Source organism: Corvus brachyrhynchos, unplaced genomic scaffold (assembly GCF_000691975.1).
Source record: "Corvus brachyrhynchos isolate BGI_N302 unplaced genomic scaffold, ASM69197v1 scaffold70, whole genome shotgun sequence".
Classification (NCBI taxonomy): domain Eukaryota; kingdom Metazoa; phylum Chordata; class Aves; order Passeriformes; family Corvidae; genus Corvus; species Corvus brachyrhynchos.
The window spans coordinates 9,480,667-9,492,415 of record NW_008236217.1 but is presented as its reverse complement, the minus strand read 5'-3'; the positions used below and the strand labels follow the sequence as shown (position 1 = coordinate 9,492,415).

The 11,749-nt window shown below is 37.0% G+C and overlaps 1 protein-coding gene across 1 annotated transcript in view; it reads left to right on the top strand.

Annotated features, from left to right (window-relative positions):
* YIPF4 (Yip1 domain family member 4) overlaps positions 1-10,589 on the top strand; it is a 95,656-nt gene extending 85,067 nt beyond the window's left edge. The window contains exons 4-8 of the mRNA XM_017744996.1: positions 429-550; positions 2,624-2,795; positions 4,919-4,996; positions 6,663-6,776; positions 7,958-10,589. Of these exons, the coding sequence (XP_017600485.1) occupies positions 429-550; positions 2,624-2,795; positions 4,919-4,996; positions 6,663-6,776; positions 7,958-8,095 (624 nt within the window). The 3' untranslated portion in view covers positions 8,096-10,589. The remainder of the gene's footprint in view (positions 1-428; positions 551-2,623; positions 2,796-4,918; positions 4,997-6,662; positions 6,777-7,957) is intronic.
* The last annotated feature ends 1,160 nt before the right edge of the window (positions 10,590-11,749 follow it).

Sequence of the window (11,749 nt, the reverse complement as noted above, 5' to 3'; positions counted from 1 at the left end):
GGGAAAACAAACAACTTTCAGTCTTGCATTGTCCCCCAGCCTTGTGCTGTGCCTAGAATTCTGTTTGACAAATTATTTGACCAATGAGTGTTTTCTGGTGCAAGAATGGAAACATTGTTTCTCATTATGGGCTTTAATCTCTATAAGTATAAAGCTTATATGGTTTTTCTGCTTTTATCTGTTGATCTTGGTTTAAAAAAATGAGACTGTATTCTTTGTGTCTTTTGCATTCACGTTTCTTGATATTGTGAAATAATCAAAGGCTAAGACAATCCTGTGGGAAGATTCCTCTTAAGTGAATCTCAATCATTTCTGTCAGTTATTCTGAAGCAAAAGCATTGTGAATCATGATTATTACAGTAGGGATGTTAGAACCAAAGTAGCGCAAACTTTATAATCTTTGATGCTGCCTTTTACTATAAAGCTAGATTAAAAGGGTGCTAGTGCTGAAAGACAATGACCTCCTTAAAACTGAAAGTCTTGCATCCATTGTTCTGTTCACAGAAACATGGTTGGCTGAAGAAAGTTTGTATCTTGAGGTTACTACACTGTGAGTCAGGCAGCCTGGTCCTTGTTCTGCATCTAAGCAATTTCATTTTCAGTGTCTCAGTGTTTTTCTGTGAATTAAACATAATGATGCTTTTAAAAATTGGAGTGAGACAGAGAGTACTCTGGAGAACTCAGATGAGAGTGTTGGGAGACAACAGGTGTCTGGAGAGCTTAATAATGACAGTGCTACTTGAGAAGTGGTTTAAGTTAAAGTGTGCAGAAGTAGCTCCTTCTGTGCATAAGTCTGTTTTGTAAACCCCAGACTTTTAATTAAGAAACAGACTGGTGTAGTGAGGTGACAACATAGGAATTCTGACTTTCGTGTAATTTTGTTGTTTTGATTATTCCCAGAAACATGTGCCATAATGAATTCTTGCTATCTGAATCCTATTAAGGATTGAAAGAAGAGCAGCCTGTTAAGGGCAGTTCACCAATGCAGTGCTACTGTGCGAATGTTTTGTTCAATAAAGTGAGACTATTTTTTTAACTTTCTCATTGGGCAGCCTTACTCCAGACACTTGTTTCCTGATACAGCTGCCATCACTTTCAGGTGAGGTAGCTGTCAGCTTCATACAAAAGATTTATTCACATGAGGAACTGTCAGAAGCCCTAGACAATGCCAAAGAATTCTTTCTATACAGCCAATATTTGTGTTACACAGTCTTCAGAGTAAGGTATAGGGATGCTACATCCTTTTTAGAGAAGTGGTGAAAGATAGATGCTTCTAGTCTATTCCTTAGATTCAGGGTTGGTTAAAGAACAATTTTTGTTACTTAGTCACTACTTAGTAATACCACTTTTGAAGTAGCTTCAGTAATAGTAATCCAAAAATTACCTTGAGGGACTGAATTAGCAGTATTTAATTTTTTTTTTTTTAAAGAGAAATTGTGGTGAATCATGTCTTTGCATTTATTTCTCACTTCAGCTTTTCTGAAGAAAAAGCCAAAAAACCAAAGCCTTGGATAAAACCTTCATGAATGGACTTAGGATATTAAATATTCTACATTTTTCTTCGCTGTGTACTTAAATATACAGCAGTATATCTGCTGGAAGTCTCTTGCAACTCTTCAGAGCTCCTCAGTCACGGCTGAGGTTCTGCACATAAAGAAATGGAATTGCCCATTACTTGGGAAGTCTGATTCCTTCCCATTATGCTAGGACAGTCAGGGCAACATGGACCAGTTGGGAGTCTCCTGGGCAGACGAGTCTTCCTGCCAATTTGTATCTGCTTTCAGAGAGTTTGTAACAGGAAGCGGGAATGCAATGAGAGAAGGGCAAGATCTGTTGATACATACTGCTGCTAGTTCAAGTGACCTCTATTTATTTTACCCATATTGGAAACAAGCTAGAAATTAAACAGTTGGTGTAAGCTGATCTGTTGAAAACTACTGTTGTTGAAGGAAATTAAGCTCCATTTTCTTTTAAAAAATTGGTTTTATGTGATGTATTTGGAACGGTTTAATATTAGTGAATGTAATGGTATTCTTGCAGAATTTAAAATAAAATGTTTTCATAGTAAGTGTGCTTGTGGCAAACTGCTTGGCATAGGAATACATGGACATTATGTGTGCACGTCTTTGAATTTTAAGTAGTTACAGTGATAGAAACATGTCACCTGTCCTCGTGTGTCAGAAAAATAGACCTCCTGTCTTAATGCAGACTCTCAGGGTATCACAGAATCATAGAATTGTTTGGGTTGGAATGGTTGACCTTAAAGATCATCCCGTTCCAACCCTGCTGCCTTGGGCAGGGACACCTTTCACCAGTCCAAGTTACTCAGAGCCCCATGCAGCCTGGTCTGGGTATGCTCTGTATGTTTTCTGTTCTCAGTCATATAGTTTGTTTTTGAGTGACTAAATAAATCTAACTGTGTCCCACCAGTTACTGAATGTGCATGAAGGTATGGCCTTGCTTTACTGTGCACAAACTGTTCCTCTGTAGTCATGGCCTCAGAAAGCCTTGTGGGTGACAGGAGACTTGCTCTATAAACCTACTGTTTGCCCCTGTACTTACTTTTTTAGGTCTGTTTCGTTACTGTGGTGTATAGTAATGCTCACTTGCTTTACAATTTCAGGGAAGAACTCGACATTGATCTGAAGGATATTTACTACAAAATTCGATGTGTGTTGATGCCTATGCCATCTCTTGGGTTCAATAGGCAGGTAGTGAGAGACAATCCAGACTTTTGGGGTCCTCTGGCAGTTGTCCTCTTCTTCTCAATGATTTCATTATATGGACAATTTAAGGTAGGTATAAATCTTCTGACTAAAACGAAATCTGAACTAAATTTGGGGATGTGATTGCTAAGCAATTTGCATTCTTACGTAGGTAGAAAGTCTTTTTTTCACATACTAATGTGGGGCATTTCAAGTGCTGTTTCTCAAGTTAATATGTAGAAAGACAGCATTTAGGAATGTATTAAATAGCCCACGGATAAGTTAATCATGATGAAATGTCAGGTTTGTTTTTATACAGTAAAACAAAGGAAAGATGTGGTTTCTAGAGGAACCAGATTGATACTGATGGGTTTATAGTCATATTAGTGAATCTTTCCATTTTAATTGTAACCTTTTGTTACCTTGCTTTTTATTACTAAAAAATGTTACCAAAAAGCATTTGTTTGGATGCCATGAATTCCAATTTCCTGACAAATAAAGCTGCTTATTTAATTCATACTATATGACTGCTGTTATCTGGTATATTTAATCTTCATTAGTGATATTTGCTATTTTGTCCTCCCTGCTCAGTTACAATCAAATAACTTTCCTCTGGTCAAAAATTCCATAATTCCTTTTGAACTCCAGGGTGAATAGCTACTCAGAGGCATTGTGCATATTTAATTGATTTCCATAAACTGTTAGATTTTTTCTTTATGTTCTGGTTAAAATAAAGAAGTGTTATCATTTATAGTAACAATTTGAATGTAAGCCTAGGTGCTCCTGCATTGGAAGTCTTTATGACTAAATGTGTGGTTGCAGTTGTTTTAAATGTGACCAAGTATGGCAATAAGCCATATGTAAACTAGCAGAATGTGCTTATGCAAGGATTTGTGTGAATGGTGGAATAAAATCATTCCCTTTGGACCTCTGGCTTCAATATGGTGTACCAAATGCTGACTAAGAATTCACTCTCAGTATCCTGTCTCCATGAGGCTTGAAGTGAGTAGACTAAACCACTTTATTGTTCAAGTCTTCTGGGTGAACCGCTCGCCTGCCTCCTTGGCAAAGCAAGGACCATTCCTTGACCCTGTGACAGATGAACCACCTCCTGCAGTTTGTGTATCTCCTGTACAGGAGCACTGGGCCTAATGTTTCTTAGGAACAGTGGGTTTACCATATGGATGCAAGAGTGCTCTTATATGTATGAGGAGGGAAAGCTAGCAACAGGATGACTGACAGCAGCTGGACACATGAACCCAAAGGTGGGCTCTAAGCTGGGGAGAGATGAGCACTCCTGCTCTAAGACTTTAATCTGGTCCTCTTCTTTTAGACAGTGGAGGAAAGCAGGAAGTAAAAGGAGGCCATGTGCTATTTTCACAAATAGCATAAAGCCACTATATTTTTTTTCGTTTTTATCTGGTTTTCCCTAGTTCATTCTTCTGGAAATCTGGAACTTTTAATTAAGCAAAGTATTGAACTGAGTACTGACTTAATTTTTTAAGTTCAGTCATTGTATGTTTGGAATTACAGAGACTGGACTTAGACTGTTTCCTTCTAAAAAGGCATTTCAAAAAGGAGAGCTTTACTTCTAGTCCTTGCAGTGGCTCAACACCAAAACCAGTTAAGTTAATTTGAAAGTTCTGTTAAGCTAGAGAATGATTTTAGGATTTCTTCTGTAGTTTAAGAGCATAACTATGAAAGAAGCAAGAAAAAATAACAACAGACTTGGTCCCAGGAATCTGAGGCTCTTTATTAAGTTGTCATCATCATCAGGTTCCACTGAGAATTAAAGCCCTGTGTCTTCTGAGCGTTCTCAGTTTGAGTAAAGAATGAAGTGGCGTCTTTATAGGTGAAAGAAGAATTCCAACTCCTTATATTGGTGGGGCTGACTTAAAAACTGTCTGAGCCCATATTTTGTAATAGATGAGACGTGAAGGCATTTAGGGTAGTTTTAACTTCCTATTCCTGCCACAGTAGTTACAAAATACATTGCATGTACACCAAATTTACCATTAATGTGATTCTGTAAATGTAACCTCTGAACTTTATTTGCAAATTGCATTGTGTTACTGAACACTATTCTTGCCACAATTCAGAATTCAGTTTTCATAATAAAATCCTTGACTGCAGTGAAAACGATTATGGAAATGGATTTTCCTTTTTCACAATGACAATTACTCATACAAATGAATTGTTTTTTATCTCTTAAGGTTGTTTCTTGGATTATAACTATTTGGATATTTGGATCCTTGACAATTTTTTTACTGGCCAGAGTTCTTGGAGGAGAAGTAAGTACCTGTATGTGAAAAGGATGTAAAGGGAGGTAACGTAAAGTCTCTTGACTATGTTTTTCAGCAGTAGTTGGGTTTTCATAGTGCTTGGCTTTGGATCTTGTAGTCAGCTAAGAATGGATGCAGTTGCTAAGTCAACATTTCGGGTTCTCAGTCTCCAAAGTAAAATCTGAAATACAGATATCATCATCTAATCTCTCTGTGCAAGGGATTGTGCACTTGGAAGTGATGAACATTCTGGAAATTTGTACTATGAGTCCCAGAAATTCTACCAGCTTCCTGTGATCCAGAACTGAAGTCAATTTTTGAGGGAGAAATGCTTTCAAGTTTTTGGTCACTGGGCTAAATGGGACCTTTTTTTTTCAAATGGGGAGCTAACAGCAGTTAGATGTCCTTGTGTGTAAAGCACCTGCCAGTGTTCGTTTTCGACCCTGGCCTGATGCAGTTCAAACCCATTAAAGTATGAAATCCAGTGCATGTTTCTCAACTGCAGAGCCAGCTGGAGTTGTGGCCTGCATCCCTTCCTCCAGCTGCTTGCACCAGCAGGGTTGGAATAGCTGCTTGAGCTGTTTCCAAATTGAGTCACTAAGTGATTCAGGTGTAAACAACAAAAAATGACTTAGAGCAAGGCCCACAGACAGCTACAGTGGAACAGTCAGGAGGATAGAACTTCTTAAAATGGATCTGCAGCATAAAATGCATTGAACTGTGTCGTGGAGAACTAAATATTCAGTGATGCTTGATTTCTATACTTTTACTATGGATATTGCATTAATGATGCACCAGTGTTGCAGAGGTCCTATGTTATTTACTTTAAACTTTTTAGATTTTCCTTTTAATCATAATTGTTAGTCTTCTTGTGTGAACGCTGCTTTGAAGGAAAAATGTTTTATAAATGTGATTGCATGGCATTTCTGCATATCAACACAGTCCAGATGCCCTTAAATCAATCTGGTTTGCAGCTTAAAATGTGGAATTACCAGAATGTATAAACTGGAGAAAAAGTATACGTTAGCAGAGCTGATTGTGAAGGATTATCATCCACAAGAAAATGCTTAAAAGATGCCACTATTTCTCCTGTTAAATCCAAGAAGCCTAGCTGTGCACAGGAACATTTCAGACCATAGTAGGGGAAAATCACACATTTCCTTCTGAAGCTAAAAGTAGTTATGGAAGTACTTGGAACAACTCTGTTCGAGGTAGTGACAATAAATTGAAGCTGGAAATCAGAAGAATTCTGTGCCTTACAGGGATCAAGTTTCAGGTGACACCAAAAGCATTCATGTACTTTATGTATTTATTTATGTATAATGGATATGAGTATGTTAATGCAGAAATTATGTCTTTACTGCTTGGGACAACTAGGACTACAGCTGGTCCTTGAGAGGTCTGTTACAGTTCTATGGTCCTGGGTATCATATGTAAATGTTTCCTTTGAAAGTGATCATTTACAGTGTTTCAGTAAAGAAAAAAAAAAAGACAACGTATTTCTAAGGTTCAGCATACAACACCAGTTTTTATACTACCAAGCCTCTGTTAGCGGAAACTTCATGAGTATAACACATTATAATTGTTATTCATAGTGTTATAACAAGAACTAATTGTATTTGGTGACAGAGATTGAGTACGGCACAGCTTATTTTTGTGTGCTTGAAAATTTCAGGTTGCTTATGGCCAAGTTCTTGGTGTAATAGGATATTCCCTACTTCCCCTCATTGTCATAGCACCTGTACTTTTGGTGGTTGGATCATTTGAAGTTGTTTCTACCCTAATAAAAGTAAGTTCATATCATCTATTGAGAATTGTTTAGTTATTTTTACGTCACTTTCTTAACACTTCAAGTAATCTGTTCAGGAAAACATAATGATGTGTCAAAATTTTCATAACTACAAAGTGAGCTCTGTGATCCTTTTGGTTAGTGTGGTGGAAAGTGAATGTCGTTTTAAATGCTCCTTTTGAGTGCTTGGGCATATACAGTGCTGTTGCTATAACAACACCTGTTGTTACTAGGCTAGCTTGTATTTAAGTATTTTGCTGTGCTCTAATAGTTGCACTACAAAAAAACCAGGATTCTCATTTTGAGAAGAGAATGCATAATAAAACCTCAGAATGAAGAATCTGAAAATAAGCTGTTCTCTCCCTTCCCCCATCGTCCAGTTTATTTTTAGTCGCTGCAGCATGAATATGACGTTAGTCATTGTTCTGAGACCTCCCTGTAGTGGTAGCAGTACAAAGCTCTCGATACCCTTTGCAGACAAGGTAAAGATTGTTCTGATTTAGAGATGGGGAAGGTATGGCACAAAGAATAACCTGCCTGATACCACCTGCTGCTGGACACCTTCTATGGAACCAGCAACATTCCCTAAAAGATCCCAGAATGACATAACACTCTTCAACACTTCCAGTACTTCTTAAAACCCTTTTAATAGCCTTTGAAGTTACTGCTGAGTCTGGGAAGCTTAACTGATAAAATTCTGTTATGAGATAAGCTGTTCACTTTCTGGGGGTTTTGTTGATTTCATTGTTTCTGTCCTTTTAGCTTGCTGGTAAACAGTATAATTGAAATACAACTAGAGTGTATGATAAATAACAAAATTGCTGTATTTGTGATTTGATAATTTGCAATTACTGATAAACGATAGAGAGTAAATCATTAACTTGCCAGTTAACTAATATATAACTTCAAAATAAATATATGTTCATGAAACCTCTGTTATTTGACTACTACTAACAGCCTTATGTTAACTTCAGGGTGAATCTCTGCAAGGTTCTTGTCTTTGCACCACTAGTATGAAAATGCATTACAAGCCCCAAATGGCCAAAACTACTTGGGCTGTGACAAGTACTACTTCTTAAGGGCTGGCTCTGTATTGTATTGAGAGAAGAAGTGATTTTTACTGTGGTATTTGGAGAGACTTTCTTGTGGTGTCAGCTAAGACTCTTCATCTTCTTTTTCAGTTGTTTGGAGTCTTTTGGGCTGCATACAGTGCTGCATCATTACTAGTTGGAGAAGAATTCAAGACCAAGAAACCCCTTCTAATTTATCCAATCTTTTTATTATACATTTATTTTCTGTCCTTGTATACTGGGGTCTGATCTAGTGTAAGATGTGGCCAGAAACCGTATTTCAGTCACTTGCAGACTGATAATGTGTAAGATTAAGAAGGCTGGAGATAATACAAGTGACTGTTTTGAATCCAGTTGTCAAGATGTTTTAAGATCGAAGAGCATATTTGTGTATATTATTTAATGAAGCAATTGTAGCTATATAGATTTGTATCAAAGTTCTAGGTTTGTTTAAGACTCTTCAGATTTTAATGAACAAAATCAAAGGACCTTGTGTTTTATAACAAAGCGTAGCAAAACTGCAACTCAATACCTGTGCCAAAAGCACTGGGACCAGATTACTATATTCAAGAATTAAAAATGAGGAGTTAACTGTTAACAATCTCAAAGTGCAATTTTTCTTTTGAGCTTAAACACAGCTGTCTTTTTCTGGCACAGCAAATTCTGTAGATAATATATATTTATGAAACAGTCCTGATTGTTCACAGAATAGTCTGTATAATCAAGACAAGAAGATACTACTTTTAATTTAGTGCCTCAATTACTGTGATTTGGCTGTTGAGTTTTTATAAATTCCAATTTGTTTTCAAAACATGTATATACTGTGTATTTTGTATCTATGGCTTGTGTGTACCGTAAATACTCCTTGGTTAAGGATGTATATTGGGTTTTTAAAAATAGAAGATACAAGTATTTGAAGTTTTCATTTACTATCTCTGACCAAAGGAGCAAGATATTTACTGCGTGACATAATTAATTAAAATGCATATTTAGAGAATCAAATTATTTTACTTAAAAGTATAAATTTACAGAGAAATGGGTGAACACCTTTCTCAACTCTAGTGCTGGCTTAATGTTGGAGAAAAAAAAGATGATCTATCAAATTTGTGTGATCTTTAAACAATGTTATTTTATGATGACAAAATAAAAATTTTGCTTCCCTAACTATGTTTTACAACATCTTGCTCTGTTTTGCTTTTAATAGCATGGTATTTAACATGCATCCTTTTTTTTTTCTTGCACCAATACTATTAATCCTTTGTAAAGAGAACTAAGAAAGATTTGGAAGGCCAGATTCTCCCTCCACTAAATAAGGCAGAGTTACAGCCTTAGTAACAGTTAGAGTCTTGCTAATTTTGACTCTCCAAGGATTATGTAATAATGTGATGACATGTTAAATATTTCCTGTGTACTGTGTTGATTGCTTATATAATGGTCCTTATGGTAATATTTCTTCACAAGGGAAGTCCACTGAAGTTCACTTTGCATGGTACTAATATAGGCATTTGCAATCTTCAGTATTTGGTATCAACACATAGCTCTGAAGTTTCTTTTTTTTTTTCTGGTAACAGAAAAAAAGCATTTCCCATGCTCTGCCCCCTGCCCTTTTTTTATTGCTACAAATTAAAATCAGCCATGACAAGGTAATAGCAAGGGCTGTCTTCGATCCCTGATGGACATATTTCCATAGCAGAACTGGAGCTTTTCAGCTTTTTAGACTGTGTAACTAGCCATCTTGGGGACTTATTTTTACCAGTCATTACTGATGCAAAATACATAATTAAATTCCAACTCTCCCACAAACCTTTAGCTCATTCAGTCAGCTTTCCTGGCTGATGCTTGTGTTGGTTTTAAATGGAACTACTTGAAGTTAGTGCTGGACTAACTGTAGTGTAATACTTGAGCTTGTAATATATAAAAAGAGAAAAATTAGTAGAGTGATTGACATTTCACCTGATTTTTGACTTCTGAAGAAGTTGTGGTGGAATTAATGCAAAGTAGTACTAAATCAATTTATACCAGCAGCAGCTTATTTCTTACCTACAAGTGTTTTGAGAGCATTCATACCACATTCTCAAAAGAAAAAGGAAGTTACAGTGTATTTAAAAAAACCATATTAGCTTTGGAATCTTGCATGATAATCTGGTTTTACCTCTTCTTTTCATGACTTCTATTTCTTTTTTTTAACAGGACTATCCAACTATTGTTATAAGACTCCACCCAGCCCCTGTGAATACGTTTAACTTCCATCACCACAAAGGTGAAGGGCAAGAACACTTTTGGGTTACTAGGCTGTCGGAGAGCTTCAAGCTTAGTTCTTTCTTCCATAGTTGTTCATGAGGTGTTCTGTGCATCTGAACTATGAATATTGACAGGATGCAAGAATGTTCTATTGAGTGTCCAATTGCCTCCCTTTCCAGTAATGTTCTGTGAAATTTATAGTTGCAATTTTAACTGTTCCTTTCCACAGACTTGGCACATGTGTAATATGCAATGTAGATATGCACTTAACATAGTACATATTTTGTACACAATTGCAGATTTGCACCTTTTAATCTTAGTATCTTTAGGGTCACTTTTTGCATATGTTGTGCAAGAAACATACAAACAGCTCTCAAATGATTCTGATAGTTTGTAATAACTTTGCATTCAACAAACTCATATTTTTAGATGAGGTGTGTGTGTAAATACAAGATGTATTTTATAAAAATTTTGAATTAAACTTGTTTACAGAACATATGAAGCTCATTTATATTTACTGACTTAATACTGAATAATTAATATTGATGCATTAAGACATGTCCATGCTCCTGTGCATGCCACCAATATATGGATGCTATACATAGCACCAAAAGCTTTGAGGCTATAAACAAGTTTTTGTGATAATCAACACACTACTTCAGTCTGTCAAAACGGTAACTTAGAGCACATCCATCTAGCAAAAAAATTGCCTAAGATGCCTTTGGCATACCTCATTTTGGCATGGTGACATGGGTATCACCCCTTGGTGAGACATGCATTTTGGATGATCTCCAGAGAGCAGCTAGATATGTACTTGTCTTGTTTCCTCCTCTACCCATCAGACATACTCTGCTGTTTATCAGAAAAATTATGTTTACTTGAAAAGTTGATTAAATCCATTGTTGAGACAACATACAGCTTGAGATCTGCTGTAATTTTATCATTATCCTTATCCTTACTGGTGTTTAATGTTTTGCTTGAAGTACTACTTAATAAGAAGCTTAAAAGCGGCTTATTTTGCTCTCAGGACAGTTTTGATTAGCTTGGGTGGCACACATACCCATGTGGGTTTGGTTTGATTTCCTTATTTTTTTCTTCACACATTGTATTTCCTAAAAAATTTCCCTGCTAGAGCAGCCTGTGCTAATTTGGGTCCTTCTAATAAAAGTATTTTGTAGAAAACTTTATACTTGAAAATTATCTTAAAGACCATCAGTAGCCTAAAAGCTTTGTGAAATATTTAACACGTTATTTGGATAAAATAAAGCCTGTGGCACTTAATGTGTACAGGTAGGCTGAGCTATACAAATTGAATTGCTATTTTAGTGGGTGAAAAGGGGAAATCTCAACTAAATACAAGATGTTTTATTAAACTCATGTCATTTTTGAGGCACTGCTTCAGAGCAAAATGCTGTCGTGGGTGCAATGGCTCCGTGCTCCCCGCCCGGGACCAGGGACACCCTTTCCAAGGGCAGCGTGCGTTCCGCGAGGGAGCCGCGGCAGAGGCACTGTGGCTTTGTCACTCCGTACCAGCGCTGAGGCCACTTACACTGGGGCTCTCTCGCAGCGCTCGGGTTCAGAAACAGAACCAGTGTCGGAGCCGGGGTATGAAACACAAATACCCGCTCCGGTTTCCCCGAGGCGGGGGGGGCGAACTCGCTT